Source organism: Zingiber officinale, chromosome 11A, assembly GCF_018446385.1.
Source record: "Zingiber officinale cultivar Zhangliang chromosome 11A, Zo_v1.1, whole genome shotgun sequence".
NCBI classification, from domain to species: domain Eukaryota; kingdom Viridiplantae; phylum Streptophyta; class Magnoliopsida; order Zingiberales; family Zingiberaceae; genus Zingiber; species Zingiber officinale.
In genome coordinates, this window is record NC_056006.1 from 97,354,934 (window position 1) to 97,376,611 (window position 21,678).

Below are 21,678 nucleotides of genomic sequence, written 5' to 3' on the forward strand. Positions count from 1 at the left end.
CGTTAAAATAACAGTAAAATTACGCTAAAATCTCAGAAAATATTTATTTCAACTCCTTTTTAATTTAAATGATTTTAAATTTAAAAGAAATTATATTGTATTATGAATTTTTTATATTATATTTTATCACGTATTTAAAAAAATGCATATACAGTTGAATAAATTAGGAAGTTAAAATAAATATTCTTTTAATACAGGGACTGCACTAAAGTTAAAAACTTTGTACGGAAATTTTAGCTGCGACTTTTAGCTAATGGAATGGAGTGCATAGATAACAAAATAATCATTTCAAGAAAATAAAATTAATAAATAATAAAAAGGAAAATTTGGTTCATTGGGTAACAAAATAGATTAAAAATAATAATTTCAGATTTATTTATAAAAAAAAATTACAATAGGAAACAGGTGCTAATAGATAATTTCAAAATTGACGCCAAACTTATTGCAGTAAATACTAGACATCTACTCAATAATTTTCATATCTTTGATTATATAAATAATAATACCGATAAATAATATTGATCATAAAGTCGAAGTTGTACAAATTCGCTCTTGCTTCAACCATTTATCAATACACGATTCTGTTGATGCTTGATTAATACATAAATCCCAGCAGCATAACCCAGTGATTACTGGAAACTTGAGAACTCGAAAGACATCCTCCCGATAAAATGAATACTTTAAACAACGCCTTCAATGCAGTTCATAAATAGATAACATCCTGAAATTAATGGGCTCGTTCTCTCAGAATCTCGAGGTCGAGCTCTGTTGGATCAGTAGCCTGAAGCTCGTAGTGAACACCATCAAGCTCTCGCCGGAACCGATCCTTTGAGGTAGCATACAACATCTTAGCTCGGATTCGGGATATAGCAGGGGACCTGATGTTCGCAGAAGCGACAGGAGAATAGTTATACCCTTTTTTTGAATTCAAAGATATTGTAAAGTATAGAGAAAATATAATGCAGCACAAATATGTACAACTTGTAGCTATGTGGAGAAGATGAAGCAACTTCTAGAACAGGCTCCAGTTATTGATAGACAAAAGGGCTCATGTAAAATGACACATTTGAGACACATCAGACTAACCATTTAGGCTTTAGCTTCAATTTTAGTTCCACTGAGAAATAACAACAGGAGTAAGATCCTAATCACATGCATCCATTTCGAGCATTCTAGATTCATTTCATAGCTTAAAATATATGTACACGTGTTTCAAACACGAGAAAAGATCGACCATATAAGAAAAAAAGACTAGCTAGAATGAAGAGACTTACCAAGCAATGAAGAATATTTTGCTTTTCTGGCAATTCTCTTCAGTGACAAAGTCGAAGTCATAGATAGCATAACGGCAATCATTCTCTGGAAGAGATGCCGTGAAATCATCATAACTTTCAGTGACTTTTCCAGTCTTCTCCACAACAACCTGCTTTTGCTTGTCATCTATTTTGAAAATCACATAACGATGACTCTTCTTCCTCTGAAGTTCTCGGAATATTTCTTTGCAATCCTCAGCAACACCCATTCCAGAAGATGCATTTGACTAAAGTCGAATGATAGTTAGACATGGAACAAAGGGTACAAATCTTTTAAAAATAATGAGAGAGCAACCAGAGTATGGTTTGATACTTAAACTATATGATTATGTTCTCCAAAGATATTAGAAGATGCATGATAGAAAATACAACCATTCTCAACTACAGAGACAAGATAAAAGAGAGGCGTTGTTTGATTCAGGCATATGCCAAACACCGTACAAGTACTACATAAATGGCTGGCAAAGGGTGTAGAATCATCTAGATTTACAGACAACTTCATAAAAAATTCGTTCAGGTGTGCAAAAAGAGCACAAAAAGACCTTGAACATCCAAAGAGTGCATTAAAAACTTCAAGATTAGCTGCGCGAGTAACTAAAAACTTTTATGAAGTTTGCTCAAACTCTCCTTGTTGCATGAGAATCACAATGCCTTACGTGATTAACTACTTGCTAGTAATCAACAACCTAAACCAGGTACCAGCTATTCTAGAAGATCATAGAAAGACACCCACGCCACAATCTTTATGGACCTTGATCCACATTAATGAACATGTCAATTAAAGTTCCATCCAAAGCATCTATTAGCGTATCATAACTATGTCCAATCAGTATAACAAATAAAAATGAAACAGCAAAACGCTAAAACATGCAGCCTAGCACAAATAAGGAAGGGGGCAAAAGCCCTTAAACCGTTTGCAACAGTTTCAATTACTCGATTAGTACAAATAATAATTAAAAGAAATGAAAAATAACTCATAATGCCTTTGGGCGACCACAATATCCACAATTGTAATTATAAAAGAAATGAGTAAATTCCAAGATCCTAGGATTCTAAGCAAAGAGAGAAACTAAAAGGTATGACTAATAAGAGCTAAATGGTAGCTCCTGAATGAATTGAGGAGTTTCCTCTTATCCCATAGATATGAAAAGACAATAATGTTCAAGATCACTTTATTTTACTAATAACACAAAGTGTTATTTGTTGCATTTGGTTCAAGCCAAAGAGCCAAGAACTTTAAGCACTTAGCAGCAACTATAACTTATATATAGCAATGAAGTCCAAACTAGATATTGTAAAAACAAACTAGTTATGTTCAAGTGATTACATTCCATAGTCTCAAGGTTTTTGACCAAGAAAATTTTACATGAAGAATGGTGATAACTTTGCAGAGGAGAATCAGCCAAATAAATATCAAGACTATCCGGGCACTTCATAAGTTTGCTATTTAAAGAATTTGAAGAAATGGATGCAGGTAGACATAGAATGTGAAACACGATCTGACTATACAGAAGACTTAATTGGAAAAGACCTTGATGATACTCTAGCGAACTTGTAAGAACCCGATCGCTTGCAAAGGAATGCAAGGTAAAACTTTTATACTAAAATCAATCTAAGCTATCAGCAAAACATTCAAGGAAAGACACTAAATATCATTGCTTATGTATCAGGAATCACAGACTATTCGCATGGTTAAACAAAATTCACATAAAACAGCACAAACAAACCGATCGTTGGGAGAACAATAATCCATATAGAAGATAGAACTCAGTAATTTCACATCTAATAAGATGTAAACATGATCATCCAACAACATAATCGACCAACAACAAAGCCAGAAGGATTCACTCAAACAAAATCCCGACGGTAACAATTTCGCGAACATACTAGGATCCGGTCTAGATAAAATCCTAGAGCGTAAAACAAAACAAAAAAATACAACCCACCAAGAATAATCAATCAATGATATCATTTCGTCACTAAACCTAAATTCCCACCCCCAACAACAAAAAAAAAAAGGAACAACGATCAGAGGGTAATACAACTTACATACGATCGAACAAAAGCCATTTGCAAAGACGAGAAGGCAAACAGAGTAGCGGAAGCACGCAGACGGAGAAATGGAAATAAAGGGAAGGAGGAATAATAAAGAGAAAAGATTCGCTGAATTCTCTTTATCCGCTGGAAGTCGAACCGCAGCGCACAGGTTGTTATTGTTTTTCGCCGTTCGATGGAATATAGACGGTGATGCGAGGGAGGACGCGGCGGCTTTACCCTTTTCGACTGGATTGATTGGGACGCGACAAAGCGGACTAGCTTTCGGCACCGTCCGGTGACGTAAGGATGGGTCTCAGCCCACCGTCCGATCCTTTTACTGATTTTATTCCCTTTTTAATTTATTTTGATTTTTTTAGAGTTGTACGGTTTTGACAGAGCACATTGGTCCATTTGTTGGAAACTTTTATGCCAGAATAAATGAATTGCAGTTATACTAATATTATTCGGTTATTTATTTTATATGATTTAATTAATATAAAATTATATATTATGTATTTTTCCTTCAACGGAAAGTCGATTTAGCGTGGGAGAAAAGCTGGCTTCTCGACTCCGCCAAAGTGACGGCTCGCCGGTCTCTAGTGATCATTTATTGTGATAAAAGGTGAATATATTCGTCCTCAGCTTTCCGTCAATCCATTTTAAGATTTATACGGAGGAAGTAAATCACGGATGACTATTAACCTTTGAAATAGTGACTAACACATAAGGAAGATATTTACCTCGACTTTACCGAAATTCAAATCCCAGACATCCTTTAGTGAGCATTCATGACATTAGAATTCATAAATAATTAATAACAATATTTATGCATTCATGACAAATTTTGGTATGGCAACAAAATTTCAAATTTTTAAAGTTTCACTGTGTAGGTTCTGTAGTGAGCACAATTTAGTAGTCATATTTATTTCATCTTTCGTTCAAAAAAGTAAGGGTGTTTGGTTTACATCATTTTCATTTTCATTTTTTAAAAAATGTATATTTTTTAGAAAACAAAAAATGACTTTTAATCATTCTCTATTTTTCTAAAAAATGATAGTCAATTTTTTAGAAAACGCGTGCGAAAAATACAAACCAAACATCATTTTTCAGAAAATACACATTTTCCAGAAAATAAAAATGAAAAACACGCGTACTAAACGTCCCCTAAATTTCTGAATTTATAGATATTGAGATCTATAGGTTCACATATCTTCTTTTCTTCCTTTTAGATGGATACTATTTACTAATTGCTTTAGTAGCTAACTCTAGGATATGATCAAACTGAGAGATTGTTTTCTTTTAGCTTTCAACTAGTTGTCACCATTTGAATTTCATGAGCTTGTACAAACACTCAAAACACTCAGGTGAACATTTTGCAATGATATCTGGTACAAGTATGGCTGCTCCACACGTAGCAGGGATTGCTGCTCTTATCAAGCAGAGATTTCCAAGCTTTAGTCCTGCAGCTATTGCATCCGCACTCTTCACGACTGCCACACTCTATGAGAGGGAAGGTGCCCCCATAATGGCGCAACGAGATTATAGAAATTCAGATTCCAGACAATCGGCTGCAACACCCTTTGACATGGGCAGTGGCTTTGTTAATGCAACAGCTCCCAGGGCTCATCTTTGATACCGGTAAGTGCGCGCTAATGATTCATCAAGAAGTTGTCCTTCTCCCAACTATTTGGAGACGACCACATGAATATTATTCCTTCAATTAGCTCATGCAAATTTGACTTTCTGATTTTGGTGACTACCTACTTGTATGCAGGTTATGATGACTTCATTTCCTTTCTCTGTGGCATCAACGGATCTAGTCCTGTAGTGCTAAACTACACCGGTCGCGCCTGTGGAGTTCCTAGCATTACTGGCTCAGACCTGAACTTGCCGTCAGTCACAATTTCGTTTCTCAATGAATCCAGAGTTATATTACGGACAGTTACTAACATAGTGAACGACGAGTACTATACTGTCAGTTGGAGTTCTCCTTATGGAGTTCCCCTTTCAGTCGCTCCGACACAATTCTTTATCGCGAGTGGACAGCAACAGAGCCTAACTTTTGTGCTAAATGCCATTATGAATAGCACCTCTGCTAGTTTCGGAAGAATCGATCTCTATGGTAACCAAGGCCATAAGGCTATCATTCCTTTGTCTGTCATCACAAAGGTAACACAAGCCACCACCTCGAGTAGAAGGAAATGCTAACAATTTTGCTTGCTCTGGCAAATGGAGTCAGTCGACTTGTTTGTTTTCTATAGTGTTTGTACTTGGAAGTACCTTTCTGTAATTAGAATGGAGTGACTAATAATTCAGGGTGTGTATATTGGGCCCTAACTATTTGACTCAGTTTAACGAATGGTTTACTCTTTCTTTTCTGATGGTTGAAGCATCCCAACAAGTTGCTGATTGCAATGTGATTATTTGTGGTTCTCGATTTACTCTGGTCATCGATGATAAACTTTTATAATGCCGGATTCGTCACTTTCAAAATTAGTTGTATTGTAAAAATGTAAAAAATCAAAATAGCGTCTCAAATTAACAAAAACATCATATTAGCATTCCTTTTTTTATGTAAAAAAGGTTAAATAAGCGTCACTCTCATGATTTTATCTCAAAAATACTCCTAAATTGTGCACTGTTATGAAGTTAGCATGTAGCTTCTACAACGTATAACAATTACTAGTTAACTTCTGCAACGTGTAGAAGACGCTCGATTATGATTAGATTATGTTCATTGAAATGTAATAAATGTCATGTAGTGCTCATCATTTAATTTGCTCATTGAGATGTTTTAATCAAGTTATCACTCAAAAAAGTAAAATCAAAATGATATAAAGTCACTATTGTAGAAGCTAACAACTAGCTTTTGTATGTTATAGAAGCTACATGCTAGCTTCTGCACGATCGATTATGATCAAATAATGTTCATTTGAAATGTAATAAGTATCCTGGAATCCCAATTATTTATTTTGCTCGTTAAAATGTTGTTCTAACCAAATTATCATTGAAATAAATAAAATTAAAATAATAGAAAGTTAGTGTTGTAGACGATTTGAATGATTAGATAATGTATTATAAAAACTAGTTGTTAGATTCTGCATCTATAAATTAGATATTAACTTCTATAATTATTGAAGCTAGTTACTAATTTACATATGGCTGAATGATCCTATAATATAAGAAAAAAATGATTAATCAAATTACGTAACGTTAAGCATGGGTAAAGGTAATCGATCTGATTCCACAGAAGTTTTCCATCGACCACTAGAATAAATCAGGAAGCGATCGCAGCGGGTAACCCAGGAATCCAGTATTCTTTAATTGCATGCCCCATTTGGAGGATGTATGACTTCCACAATATGTCTCATACGAGATCTCGGGAAGGATCCATTATACGTAGTTTTATCCTACTTTTTACCAGAGGTTGTTTTCAAGATTCAAACACATGATCAAGAGGTTGTTTTCAAGATTCAAACACATGATCAAGAGGTTGTTTTCAAGATTCAAACACATGATCTTTTGGTGATAACAATTTTATCGTTACGCCAAAGTTCCTCTTCAATTTTTAAAATTAATTATATCTTAAAAATTATATACTTGAATTATAAAATAATAATAATAATTTTTAATATATATTTTCAAAATAGATAACTTTCTTCGTCTTTACTAATTCACGGCCGCTTCTTTTTCTCTCGCCTTCCTCCATGCGTTGCTTAGGCGGCGGCGGCAGCGGCGGCAGATCCAGAAGAGCAGGGCACCCGCCGCCACCAGCTACCTCATCTGCTCCAGTCCCAGCACCTTCAGGTAGAAACACTGATCATCTACATTGTCGATAATCCATCCCTTCCTTCTCATAAGCTTGTTACAGGCTCCGGTGAGGAGGATGAAGAATGTGATGGGTTCGATAGGATCAATGGAGGGAACAGGACGCGGCGTAGAGATCGCAGCCGGCTCTCAGAGTGCTGTCTCCCGACGACATCAGCAGCAGCGTCTTCTGCCGCCTCACCCACCATCAACCTCAGCGGAGAGTACATGCTCGCCGTCAACACGAGTTCCTATAAGGAGATATGGTACAAGATCCATCGCCACCGTTCCGAGGGGGGAGAAGGGGATTCGGAGGAGGTGGAGGCTAGTGACTCGGCGGAGACGCTCTCGTCGGCTGGCTTGATCTCGCGCGTCCTCGATCCAGACCGAGCTTCCGTCGAGGAAGCACTTCGTGGCGTGACACCCGATCACCTCACCCGACTCGTTGATGACTACTTCCAGAGCAGCGAGCATTCGTCTCGCTACTGCATCTCCCTCCGCCGAGCTGTCGGCCGCGCTTACTCCCTCTATGCCCCAATCGAAGAGCTGATCGAGCTGATTTCCTCCGCCGATAGCCGTCGCGCCCGCCTGACGAACGCCCAGTGCGACCGGGCCTTCGACATTCTCCTTCAATTCGACCGTCTTGGAAACCCTTTTCCGCCCCCTTCCGGCGATACACGCAGCTTCCAGCTCATGCGGGGCCGCTTCGCAGATCTGAAGAAGCAGCTTGAACTCCGCCTCCTGAAGGCCCGCCAGAGGCGCCGGCTACTGCGCCGCTCCGCCCAAGCATCCGGCGCCTGCTTAATCTTCTCCACAGTCAGCCTCGCCGTCACCGGAGTGTTCCTGGCAACCCACGCATTGGTCGTGCTCATGGCCGGGCCCTCCTTCCTCCTCGGCGGTTGCCTCCCGACGAGGGATTCGCCGGCAAGACCGAGACGGAAGACACGGCGCGACATGGCCCAGTTGGACGCTGCCTCGAGGGGGGCTTACGCGCTGAACACCGACCTAGATACGATTGAACGCCTGGTGGCGAGACTGCACGCGAACGTGGAGAGTGACCGCGAGCTGGTGCGGCTGGGGCTGGAGAGTGGTGGGAGGGATCAGCAGCAACATCTAATCGTGGAGGTAGTACGTCAGCTCCGCAGAAACCTCTACACCTTCCTCCGCCAACTCGAGGACCTGGAAGAGCACATTTGCCTCTTCTTAGCGGCTGTAAACCGTGCCAGGTCGCTCCTTCTCAGGCAGATCCAGCAACGGCGACCGCCTCCTTAAACTAATCTCTGCAGCATTCCTCTTTCTTGATTTTGAGCAAATTCGCAGGATCTGAGGTGAGCTCATTGAAACCTTTTTTTTTTTTAATTAAATCAGTGGAACGAACTCCATTGTCCATCAAACACAATGCAGCAGTCATGTTGCTGATTCTGCCATGGCTCCTTTTGTGCCTGGCTAGCTTCAACTGTGATGTTATCTCTTTTCTTTTGTTTGTTTGCAGATGTAGAACTTTGAATGTTTGCTTTTATATGCATTGGTAGTCTTGTAAGTCACCTCGTTCAGAAATGGGAAATGAGATGTTTATATATGATAGGCAGATTCTGTTCATCAATTGTATGTCTAGTTGCTTGTGCCTTTCCTTTAACTGAGGGAAGAGGTTCATTCGATTAAAGTTTGTTTTGTTTGAAATGGTGGAAGTTTAAAATCTAGTAGCTAGTTGAGAGATGAATTGTTTGAGCTTACCCAACACATCCACATTGATCAATGTTCTGGAAACAATTGCTGCTGGCAAAGGTTGTGAATAAAGAATATGAATGTAATGATCATGTGCTAATGTTTAGTATTAATTTGGATTTTTTCAAGCAATGATCTAGGACTTTGGCATTACTTTTGCTACATATTAGTAATACAGTTGAGCGGGGGAAAAGAGAATGATTACCGGCTTTTTTAGAAAGATTAGCTATTATGCTGCTAATGCTGATTCGAAGGCAACCGGTGCAATAGATGACAATAACGATCAGCCACGGATGCTGGTCATGGCCAGGTCGATCTCGGTTGTGGTCGTGGCTAGGTCTGTCTCGGTCGCCGGTCGCAGGTCGCAGCCAAGTCGGTCTCAGTCTCAAATTGCAGCTTGGTTGGTCGCAGCCTCTTGGCTACGACCGGCTAGCCTCTAAGCTACGCTGCTAGTCATAAACCCTGGCTAAGAAGGATTGAAATGAGTGTTAGAAATACTAATCAATCAATACATCTGTTTTTTCCTTACGAAACCGTTATAACTAATTCTGATTCGTTGTGTCTCAACGTAATAAGCTTGGCACAACTTGGGCTTTGCTCAACGCAATATGATTGGCACAAATTTACCCTAATCAGGTCATATTGTGCTGTCTATGGGTTATAAAATACGCATATTTCTTATTATCTGAAAAATAATAAAAAGTTCTATGAATTTTAGATCTAGTGGATAAGAGCGTAAATAAATTAAACGTTCATACATAAATTTAGTAATCAACTTCGTAAGAATTTATTTAAAATAATTTAATATACTAAGTCAATTAAATAAATAAATTTAAATAATTCATTAAATTAAACAAGCTTGAATGCATATATTCATTTGGTTTAATATTTATGAACAATATTTATAAATAAAATTTATGAATAATATTTAGAATTTAAAATGAATAAATAAATTTATATTTTTAATAATCAAGTTTAATAACTAACCAAATAAATTTAAAATATAAAAATTTTAAATAATTAAATAAACTTAAATTTGAGAGTTGGATAATATTTAAAACAACTCAACTTAAATCAAGCTTAAACCCATTAGAAAAAAAAATTAAGTTCCACCGACAGCAAATTTAATTCAGTTCTAGACTCGACTTAATTTAATTACTTTTAAAAATAAATTTAAACATCGCAAAACTTACTTATTGGTTTACAGTCCAGCGGACCAATCCAAGACAGCTGGACTCGCCCCTAGTTCCACCGACAGCTAATCAAGACAACGACCTGCACCAAAGGACAGCGAGACCGCCTTGGAAAACCCAACACAAAAAATCAAGAATGAAAAATGGAAAGTGAAAATTCACCAGTCCCCCTTCATGTTCCTTTGGCAGCTGGGATCCAAAAGTAATCACCAGAGAACCTGAAAAGATGATTTCAGGCAGTGGAACAGTCTTGAAGAGAGAGCAGGTGTAATTAATTCCAGACACGAAGGTTTCTTATGGACAACTGCAGAGGAACACATTATCATGCTGTCTCACTATTAATAACAAGAACATCATTAGCAACAAGAACACACGAACCCAGTCTAGGAGCAAATAGAATCAACTAACAAAATATTTGATGAAGCTTCTTCATGTGGCATGTTTAAGGCGAGGCCTGCCTTATTGAGATGAATCACTACAGAGATGGACTGCCACAATTCAATACATGACTCCCACTGGTTTAATCAACTAATAAATAGCTAGATCTGTAACAACTTGCGCAAACAAACTACACAATGGCTAGACCAAACTGCAAATTACATGATAGGAGAAAGGAGATTGAGACGCATACAAGAGAGGAAAAAAAAATTGCAGCACGCCTTTTATCTACAACTTAAAGTAGGACTGCCCGCTCGTGAACTTGTGGAAAACACCAAAGGAGTAGTGTACATACATGTATGTGCCGATGACAAGAAATAAGCCGTGGTTGAGGGACTTTCAATAGTAACCAAACCTCTGGCTCTCAGTTGCAATCCAATCCGCACTCTTCTAAAAGAGGGCCATCTGATTTTGGCAGGAATGGATCGATGCGCACCCAGAGCAAAGAAAAAATTGATGCAAGGAGAATGGACCAGACAATTACAATTGTAGGAGTCCGATTTTGTCGACCAACGAGACCTTTGAGGAATGGATACAGGTGGACGATCACCCAGAAGGAGAAAAAGAGTTTTCCAAATAGAGGTCCCCATGATTCGTATCCATTATTTATTGCGTTGGAGACACCGGCCACAACCCCAATGAAGTTCACAATAAGCAGTGTTGTAGGAGGGATGAGCAATGTGGTCCACTTGAATGTATACAATTCGGAAAAGTCTTCATCGTCACCAGCCTTTGATGTAACAGTAAAATTGGTGTCTATACCGGCAAGAACCTTTAGAAGTCCCTGGAACACAGCAAAGAGATGTGCTGAAACACCTCCAATAACCCAGAACTGTTCATTTCTCCACCAGTCATCGATGCCAACACCACTCCATCTCATTTCCAGGATGCCAGTAGCAAAGATACAAATGAAAAGTGACAAGAACCAAAGACTAGCTACATTGGAAAGCTGCAATTAAGAGTGTACAACTATAAGCATCAAGAGGGGAAAAAAATCACTTGGAATTTGAAAACAAAATGGAAAAGAGAAACGAAAAAAAAAACTACCTCTGGGGTGATAAATTTTCCAGTAAGCAAGCAAACAGCAGGCAAGGTGCAGTAGGCTAAAAGAGGAATTGACGTCCAAGGGTAGATAGTAGCGTTAATGTATGACATCCTTTCCAACCATTTAAGCCCGCCTCCATATCCATACCAGAGAGGACAGTGCTTGCTTAAGAAAATTTCAACAGACCCAAGAGCCCACCTGAGAACCTGGTGAAGACGATCTGAAAGATTCAGAGGTGCAGAACCTTTGAATGCAGGCCTTGATGGGACGCAATATATAGATCGCCACCCATGGCAATGCATCTTGAAACCTGTCAATATGTCTTCTGTCACAGAACCGTAGATCCATCCAATCTGCAGCAAAATTATAGCCTATGAATGATATCTTAACATTAAAATAAGCAAAATTTCCAGACGAAGAAACACCTCTTTTCCCCAGTCCGTTTTGTCCTCATAGCCACAGCCAATAACATGGATAGCTTCCTTCAACAACGAGGCTGGAGTAGCACCCTTAGGCATTCCACCGTTCTCCAGGAGAGTAGATGCAACAAAAACAGGAGATTGCCCAAATTTCTTTTCTAACTTCTGCTCAGATGTCAGATTCTGTTTATCTGTCCCATTTGCTGTAAATATATTTGAAGGTAAACTAGCAGAATTTTTTGTAAATAACACAAACATACATAATCCCAACGTATTTTAAAGCAGCTGCATATGTACGTATTTTATTGAATTAACTGTGCCCGATGCCTTAACAGCATGACAAAGTAGCAACATCTGTCAAAGACTTGAAACTTAGAAATTACAGGAGAGTTAAAAGTTGAACACTCTGCTCCTAGAAGGGTATCATGATGTTCCTTCAATATATCACGAGTTACAATATACAAAATCTTTTAGTCATCTGAATTGACTTATTTTATTGTTAGGCTTTTGAGAGAAGGCATCCATTCCTAGAAAAAAGAAAACTAAGATAACGATTTAATCCCTGAGTCATAATAGTTTAGCAGCCTTTTTACAAGATATAGATAACTAGATGTCGAGTCATCTAAGAAATCGTTCCTTAGCAAAGAAGGCCTTCCTTAATCATAACCATCACCATATGGTTAGTGGCTACAAGAACTAGAAGTCAGAAAAGGTAACTAAATGTTGTTAAACTAAGAACTACCCTACAAAGTATTAGAAAAAGGATGCCCACAGTCCTACTTGATCAGATACAAGCATAAATATATACCTTTAATGCCTCCTTCAATGCCTTCAAGTGCAGATGCTGGTGTTCCATTCTCAGCATTTTTAAAACTAGTCTTTTTATTTTCCTGCTTGGCTTTTGTGGCCTTCTTCTTCCTACTACCAGTACAACAGCAACAGCAGCAGCACCAGTTTGGCCAGCAATTACATGTCCTATTTGGAGGCTTCTTTTTCTTAGGAGCATCAATTCCGTAGAGAGACTGTCTTCTGAAAGCACATCCAGTACCAACATAAATAGGTCCTTGAATCCCATCCAGACCTTTCATATTGATCTGCAGCATGTCTTTGTTTTAGCACTTGAACCATGTGAACAAAGCAATTTTAAATTAAAGAATTCTGCAATAGATATTCAAATGTGAAACTGAGAATCAATCAGTTATAACATACAGGTACTTACATCAAAAAAGACAACATTTCGATTAGCATATCTATCATGCCGATCAATACCATCAAACCTCTGGGGAAACTGCACATAGCACACTTGTTTTCCTACAAGTGGATCCATCATGAAGCACATTGCTTCTCGTACTGCCTTGCTATTGTTGAAGTAATGGTCACAATCAACATTCAGCAGATACGGGGCATTTGTGAGTACAGCAGAGACTCGGACCTGTCAAATGCATTTAGGCAAATTAGCAAACCTATATCTACTTCTAAAACCCCGGCAAACAAATTGATCCAAAGCACACTGCTAACCAAAGCATTCATGGCACCAGCCTTCTTGTGGTGATTGAAACCTGGCCTCTTTTCTCTAGAAACATAAACCAAACGCGGTAGTTCATTCCCATCAATATCATGCCCTCCACTTTGTCCCAAGAATACCTAGAATTATATGATGTCACCAAAACAAGAGATTGACTTGGGAAAACAAAGAAGCTTATAGCATACTGGTACAAGAAAATCTACCTGAATCATGCCTGGATGATCACGGACATTATTTCCAGGCCACAGTGTTCCATCCTGCATTGTCCACCCTTCTTCTGGTACCTTTTGTGCTTTAGCAACCAAGGCATTTATTCTCACCTTAAATTCCTCGTATTCTCTCTGTAAATAGAATCAATTTCAGTGATGCAAATTCTTTGCATATTGTCAATAATAATATAACATTTTGATACCTTCATTGCTCTTCTTTCCTTAACAAATGAAGGATGGACTTTATCCTTGAGATAATCTATCTTTTGCTGAAAATACCATTCTGGTGCACGAGGCTCTATACTAAATTTTTTACAAAAAGGAACCCATTTCTTTGCAAATTCAGATGTTTCGGACAATGCTTCAAATGTCAGCATAGCAGCACCATCATCAGAGACATAGCAAGATACTTTTTCAACTGGGTAGTCCACAGCCAGGATTGAGAGAACAGTGTTTGCAGTGATTAAAGGGGGTTCCTTCATTGGATCAACTGTACTCACAAATATGTCTATGGAAGCTAATTGAGAAGGTTGGCCTTCTTTTTCATACCTAGGAACATGAATGAACAGTTAGATGCAGGTACCATTAAACAAACAATTAAATTTTATGTTGAAAAAGTTACCTTAATGACAATCTGTCAAGATACGTTTCCCTTTCAATTGGAAGCCACTTGGGAAATTGATCGAGAATCCAAGAAATGGCAAACCAAATTTCACAAATGACCGATATGAGCCACAATGGATATGCATCTTTTGCAGGGTTTGTAATCCGGTAATGGAAGAAAAACCCAGCAACAACCAGTCGAATTAAGATTATCATTCTGTATGGGTTTATTTTGCTAGAAGGAATTGGCATTTTTCTTGACAATGGTTGTCTAGCTTCATCCATTCTACAAACAATGAATAGAAAGTCAAATTATGGAAGAAAAGGTTTCTTTAGTATAATCACATAACATTGACTAGAGAAATTGGAAGTAAACCAAAGAGAATCGCAGAGCAAACCAACGTCAACAAACAATTAACTAGAATACAATTTTCAATATATAAGGTGTCACTTTGGAACTTACAATGGTAAATCAGACTCATCATCATTGTTATCCCAGCCTTTATCACCACCATTGCTCCTATTCATGTGCAATTTCTCTTGTTTTTGCTTCCAAATTTCCATTCGTTCCTTCCAGGCTATACTTCCATATCCATAAGCAGCAAGGTCTTTCGAAGGGTCCATAGATCTAGGATGCACTGCAAAGGATCATATTTGTTATTAATTTCTTCTTGCACTAAATTATACGGGTAGACATTATAATAGCTCATTCTAGTTCAGTAGAAGATCCCCATGGTACTGTAAATACCTGGAAGATTGTGATCTGGAAAAGGAAGAGGATGAATCCTTTTCACTCCACCACCCATGAAAGAAGGGACAAGAGCATGCTGTTCCGGAGGAATGTCATCAATCTGGAAATTAAAAAATTAGTAATCGTCAATCAGAATTGAAGGGAATTTCTGAGCGAAATAACGAATTTAAAAAAGGTGAGTCCAAGTACCATCTCGCCATTTGTGAGAAGAGGGACTTGGAGAACAGGATGAACCACCTGAACGGCGTTGATGTCACCGTGGCGGCCGTGGCCCATGTGACCATTTAGCATTGCCTCCGCGATGTACTGTGAGTCATGATTATCACCCCACTCAAATTCGTGTTCAAGATCATCAACATCATCCTCTTCATCATCACCAGGCACACGAGGGCACCCTGCACAGATAAAAGATTAATTATAAAGCTCAAACAAGATGCTTGCAAGATTAGACTTAAGAAAGAAATGGAAATGGACCAGAGAGATCTAATACGGAGGTTCACAATAAAAGCTTGGGACTAGAGAAGATCTAGTGAAAAGAATAGTAGGTGTATCAAATGGTCAACTTCAATATTCGATAAACTGAAGCAAGAGATTTGGATATTCGCACTGGAAATCAGCAGAATTCACAAAAACTTAAGTTATAAAACATAAACATGAAGGGAAAAAAAAAGGCAAAAGTTGAAGAGATCTGCGACAAATGCAACTAGAGAGGGAACCAAGAACGCAAATGTTCAGTTGTTTACCCCTGAGCCGCTTGAACCTGGTTTTGCACTGGGGGCACACCTGGTTACCCTCCCGGCGCTCGTACTCGTAGCAGGTCCTGCAAATGGGGAAGGCGCATTCGTTGCAGGCGACGAAGAGATCACCGTCGACGGTGAGGCCGACGTCATCGCCACAGATCTGGCAGATTTGCCCGCTCAACTGCCGCAGCGGCTTTGGCTGCGGGGCGATATCAAATCAAAAACAAAGAAAACGCAAAAATCAGATCTCGACGGCAAGCGAAAGAAATTGACGAAAAACAAGAAGCAGCCGCGCGATTACCCCCGATTCGCCGTCGCGGCGGATGACCACGAGCTCGTTCCGGTTATGCGAGCCAGCAACCAGCCCTGCGCTGGCCTCCATTTCTTCGCTCGAGGGGCCCCCAAACCACTCAAGTTAACTCCTTTACGTCGAACAGCCCTAAGTCCACTTGCCGCGACGAGCAAAACACAGAAAAGCAGGAGCCAGTGAGCAATTCCTCCTCCCACACACGCACACGCAGAGTCAGTCTCTCTGCCTCAGACGCCTCAATTGCTCTTATTCTTCCACCGTCTCCATTTTCTTACATCCGCTGCCCAACCGGATTGCGATTTCAGCTTTATCGGTATAAAAAACAAACAAAGGAAAATTTAAAAATTGAAGAAATGGTGAGGAAGAAGGAGAGGTGGGAATCAAGAAGGCGGAAGGAGTGGTAGATTAATGAGAGCGAGGGATGAACAACCAGCCCAGTGAAGGAGGCGCTGTCGGTGGTGGACGAGGGCCACCAGGGCAGAAGGGCTCCGACTCGTACGACTATCTTAATTCTTTTCTATTTTCAAAAGACAATTCAACCCTACGCAGGTTCTTTTTCGTTTTAATACACTTATTTTCACGTCCGCCGCCCGCGCGTATAGAAATGTTCACTTTAGTCCTTTATTTTCTTAACTTTGACCGACACAAATATGTCATGTAAATAAAAAAGGCATCTGTTATTTAACAGAAAAAATTATAATATACGATAAGATTATTTTAATTTAATTAAAATTATTAGATATAGAATATTTTTTATTTTGATATAATTAGCTGATATTTTGGAAAAGGGGTCTATTTGGGAATTTTTAATATTTAGGTCCTCTTTTAGGTATTCCGTGCGCTGTTTACTTTTTTAACCTGTCCGCCGACACGGTTTCTGCGTGAAAAAACACGGAACCTCTCTCTCTCTCTTTCTGCCAGCTAAGAAAGAGAAAGGGTTTTTATTGGGCGGGAGGAAAAAAACAACACACTTATAATTAATTAAAAGTGCATTTACTTTATTAATGCCCAAATGTGGAGGGATTATTATTGTCATTTTGTCGATTTGTAGTTTTCTTAATAATTATTATTAAATTCACTCGATTGTTCTTGTAATGGAACCTTTTGGAAAAACACTAATCTCAAAGTGATCTTGCTTATATATTTCTTCGTACCCACCTTACGCCGAGTTAGTTGAAGGGTAGGATGATAAATTTATTATTATCCTATAAGTGATCCATTCATGTATATATTTTTAGATAAAAAAAGTTTTTCCACCTCTTAGCTAATTTAATTTGATGATCTATTATAAACTAATTCCATGGTTACCAGGCATATTTAAAGTCAACATAATCATTTCTTTTACTATCACGATATATAAATTATTGAATAAATTAAAAGATGGATTAGGATAAAATGAGCAATGTTACTTTCCCATCCCAAGGTCCATAGCATATCAAAATCTTTTATTAGTAATGATATCTTGCGAATCATTCCTATCGAATAGTCCACAATTGATTTTTTTAATTTTTTCAAAAGTTTTGGTTGGGACGCCTGAATTTAATCTAGGCATCTAAATTTTATATTTTTTTAAAAAAAAAAATCTTAAAACATCATATATATATATATATATATATATATATATATATATATATATATATATATATATATATATATATATATATATATACTCCGTGAGTACTTAAAATTTTTATTTTGAACATAATAATACAAGAGAGAAGTCTGAATTCTAGAGGAAAAATCTTATTAACTTAAATCCGTTATAATTCAACTCCTAAATCCTAAAATCTTATATCCTAAATATATATAATATACTCCGTGAGCATTTAAATTTTTTAATTTTGAACACTATAACTTAAAAAGAAAGTCTGAACCCTAAAGAAAAAATCTTATGTACATTATAACTTAACTCCTAAATCTTAAAATTTTAAATCTTAAATACATATAATATATCCTAAATTAAAACTTAAAAAAAATCTTGAGATGAATATAGGCGCCTAGAATTATTCTAGGTGCCTATACAGTTCGCTCACGGGCAGGCACCCTGAATCAAGTCACTAATTTAGCAACCAAAATAATTTTTATGACTAATTAGTAATAAAATTTAAATTTCATTATTAATTAGCGATGGATATTAAAATCGGTTGTTAAGTGATGGAAAAAAAACCATCATTAAATTTGTCGTTATTTGAGTATTTTTACCATAATTTTATATTTTTTATATTTAATTAGCAATAAGAAAACTTAATTATGTTGTTTACTTTGTAATTAGGGTTTTCATTCTTATTTTTCCTCTTCTCACGACGCCCCTAAAATCCTCTTTGATCATATCCTCTCGGATCTCACATTCCGATCTTCTCATCTTCGATCTCCGACTTCGAAATTCATCTCGTCAATATACTAAATCCTCTCTCCTTTCCATCTCCTCTCTTAGTGACAGTTTGGCGACGGCCTTGCAACCACAACCTTACAGTGAGGTCACGAGGCCTCCTGCAACCTCAACCACGTGCCCTGGCTGGGCGATCGGACGCGCACGTACAACCCTAGTACGATCAAGATGATATTCACTCGATGGTTTAAAGGTTCCTTAGAGATTAAAAAAAAATAAGAATAATATAGGACATCTAAGAGATCACAACATGAGAAGCATCAAGGTGGTAGCTTTGACAAAGGCCAAAGGAGATGAATTGCATAGAGGAACAAGCTGAGGGCGGTATTTTTTAAAATTAAGCTAAACGCGCCGGCCACCTTCACAACATTTGTTTGTTTACATTGACACATGATTACATTAATTAAGACTCCTTTAATTATTTAGATAAACACTAACCTCAATCAATCAATCATTCATTGACATCTCAAGTCTCAACCACCCCCACAAGAACACAAAGGCAAAGTCACCTCCCTCAACTCCTCCACGCCACACATCAAGTAACATGGCTCTATCCATGTACATATGAGCCACCGACACTCATGAAACCCTGTTTAATCCGCCATTAACGTTAACACTCTCCATTTATTTAATTAACACCAATTGAAATATACTACTGTGCTAATTAATCTCCACATGATTAAAGTGAGACTAGGATTAATATATACTGTTTGAAGTGAGATAGGTTGGTGCCCTGTCTTCCTCCTCCTCCTTAATTAATTCTTCTTTTCTTCCTTTTAAATTAAATTTTGGAAGCACTTCCTTTTCTTTTTCTTTTATAGCTGAATTATTGAGCCATCAAACGCCTTGTCAGTAGCACATCGATATCATTGATGAACATTGGCAGTGAAATTAATGTGATAATTTGTTGTATGTTACTCACAAAACTCAACTAGCTTAAGGACCACACTAGTAATTAATTATATCATTTATTTCTTAGCAAAAAAACAAAACAAAACAAATGAGTGTCTGATTTAATTATTAGAATTGTAAAAAATATAAATAAAAGTATTTTCTACATGAGAAATATGGTAGTAGGGTATTGTTTTGATTTTTTTAAAAAAATATATATATACTCTTTTTAATGAAAATAATAATTAAAGATGCCCTTTTTAATTAATTTTTACCCTTGTTTTTTTTTATATAAGCAATAATCTTAGCAACAAGTTACAATAAATTAAAAGATAGTGTAACCTAATGCATGTTACACAAGCATCTCCATTATTGTAGAGTGTAGAAGACCTAAAAAAAGAAGAGTTTTAAGTCTAAAGCACTTGTGTAGATTTGTTTAAAATGACTTTAAAAAAATAAAAAGGTTGGGTTGAATTGTTTTTTTTTTTGTTTGAGTAGTAATTTTAAATTCTCTTTAAAAGCTGAATGAGATAAAAATATGTTTAACATGTTCAGAAATGATGATAAAATATGCATGGTTGATTGAGATGGGACAGCGGAAAAGGCTGGCATTCTCTTGACCTACTTTGAATATTCTATAGGCAGCTGCATATGCACATTTTACAACTGTAAATGTACATTCCCAAATCATTTTACCAATACGTCGAAACTCCCTTTCCAATATTTTCATTTTACACCTATAAATTTTCATTTAACACCAATAAATGTTCATTCCCAAATAAGAAGGTGTACTTTGATAGTTCAAATTATCACCCCCGCCGTGTAACCGAGTTGGTACTTGGATAAGACTTGTCATCAGAAAGACATGATTCGATTTTCTACCAATGTAAATACTCTTCAGGTTATCTTAGTTCGATGACCCTTCCAGAGTTAATAAAGTTGATCTGAAAGGACTATGATTCTGTCTGAAATCTGAGTTAGACGAGGGATGGGTAAGTTGTTACGGATACTGATGGAGGGGTGACTGAGATGCCTTTCTCGTATATACTTTCAAAAATAGACTCCCACGTGGTGCTGATGGACGACGATAACTGAGCCGGCGGTACCTAAGCTCTGTGCATACTCAGACAGGCACATGGGCATTAGAGGCCAAAAACCAAGGAAAAAGTCCTCGGCGCAGGCCTTCTGATGCTCAAATCAGGTACTTTTTTCCTAGAAGAACAATGTACGAAGAAAAAAGAAAGTAGAAGACAAGTGTGAATATGCGAAAGAGTGTACCTGCATGAGGGAAAAGACCTCCCTTTTTATATGGCAGTGCATACCTTCTGGAGTCTGACCGATGCCAGAGAATGTCGGGTGTCAGACTTTGTCGGGTGACGGAGGATACATGACATCCTCCTGTAGCTTGAAAGAAGGTTTCGTTCATAGGTGATTACGTACCATTGGAATATTCCCTAACACTTGGTAGTTATTCTCTGACAGACGGTTACGATTCTATGATCTCGTTGTCCTGTAGCGCTCTCCGTCCTGACCAAGAAGGAGTAGGACAACCCAGTATGATCAGTCGAGTATAACACCTGGTCTAGACCTTGGGAGGTCGAGATTGTGGAGAGATAGTCCCGACGCTGGTCGGGAGTTGGCTACCAAGATCTCTAACTTACTGAGAGCATCGAGTTTACGTATCGTCAGGCCGTGAGAGCTTAATCCGTCAAATCCTGATCAGGTGTCATCAAACTATCTACCCAAGTATCTCAAATCTGGAATCTCGGTCTGTTGAAACCCGACCGAGAATTAGATTGCTGACATCGTTCCTTATCTATTGACTGTCACGTCTCCTTGACTTTTGACTGTCATGTACCCTTGACTTCTGACTATCACGTTTTTATTGGACCTCATTATCATACACCGTATCAGACTGTTAAGATGTCAACTTCACATTTTACCATTAGATAGTTCAAATTATCAAGTAAAAAGGTAGCTCCCGAGAAAGATGAGATCATATTAGATTTATTATACGTAGTATAAGAAAAGATTTCCAGGATTAGATATCACAAAGTCACATGAACACCCTATCTAATCTTTTCGTGCAAAGAATATAAGATGCCAGCCAAAAGTGAGGTGAATCCCATCTGACCATTAAGAGTATTAGATGCCAGAACAAGAGGAAAATGACAAGGCTCTCATTCATGAATTTTGCCTTCCCCACAAACTGCGTCGTCGACCAAAGATTCAGCACATCCAAAACAGTCAAACACATGGCTCAAGCAACCCAAACACAGTTTT

At 37.9% G+C, this 21,678-nt stretch overlaps 3 protein-coding genes and 1 pseudogene across 4 annotated transcripts; 2 read left to right on the plus strand and 2 right to left on the minus strand.

Annotated features, from left to right (window-relative positions):
- Positions 1–463: 463 nt before the first annotated feature.
- Positions 464–3,505, minus strand: LOC122032513 (actin-depolymerizing factor 11). The gene is made up of 3 exons (XM_042591811.1): positions 3,363–3,505; positions 1,275–1,540; positions 464–878 (listed from the first exon to the last, which is right to left on the minus strand). Exons 1-3 carry the CDS (start codon positions 3,381–3,383, stop codon positions 728–730), a joined length of 438 nt encoding a protein of 145 aa, XP_042447745.1. The 5' UTR covers positions 3,384–3,505; the 3' UTR covers positions 464–727.
- Positions 3,506–4,683: 1,178 nt separating this feature from the next.
- On the plus strand, positions 4,684–5,558 carry LOC122031664 (annotated as a pseudogene).
- Positions 5,559–7,031: 1,473 nt separating this feature from the next.
- LOC122032127 (UPF0496 protein At3g19330-like) lies at positions 7,032–8,701 on the plus strand. The gene is made up of 2 exons (XM_042591385.1): positions 7,032–7,157; positions 7,222–8,701. Exons 1-2 carry the CDS (start codon positions 7,058–7,060, stop codon positions 8,427–8,429), a joined length of 1,308 nt encoding a protein of 435 aa, XP_042447319.1. The 5' UTR covers positions 7,032–7,057; the 3' UTR covers positions 8,430–8,701.
- Positions 8,702–10,459: 1,758 nt separating this feature from the next.
- Positions 10,460–16,632, minus strand: LOC122032126 (probable cellulose synthase A catalytic subunit 5 [UDP-forming]). 2 transcript variants are annotated; one of them, XM_042591384.1, is made up of 15 exons: positions 16,546–16,632; positions 16,107–16,395; positions 15,809–16,004; positions 15,255–15,460; positions 15,063–15,165; positions 14,778–14,952; positions 14,334–14,600; positions 13,915–14,260; positions 13,706–13,843; positions 13,496–13,621; positions 13,197–13,409; positions 12,786–13,071; positions 11,984–12,180; positions 11,561–11,911; positions 10,460–11,462 (listed from the first exon to the last, which is right to left on the minus strand). In XM_042591384.1, the coding sequence occupies exons 2-15, from the start codon at positions 16,185–16,187 to the stop codon at positions 10,878–10,880; spliced, it is 3,270 nt and encodes a 1,089-aa protein (XP_042447318.1). In that variant the 5' UTR covers positions 16,188–16,395; positions 16,546–16,632; the 3' UTR covers positions 10,460–10,877. The 2 variants fall into 2 exon arrangements, with proteins under 2 accessions (XP_042447318.1, XP_042447317.1); XM_042591383.1 differs by lacking the exon at positions 16,546–16,632 and having other exon boundaries at positions 16,107–16,518.
- Positions 16,633–21,678: the final 5,046 nt, after the last annotated feature.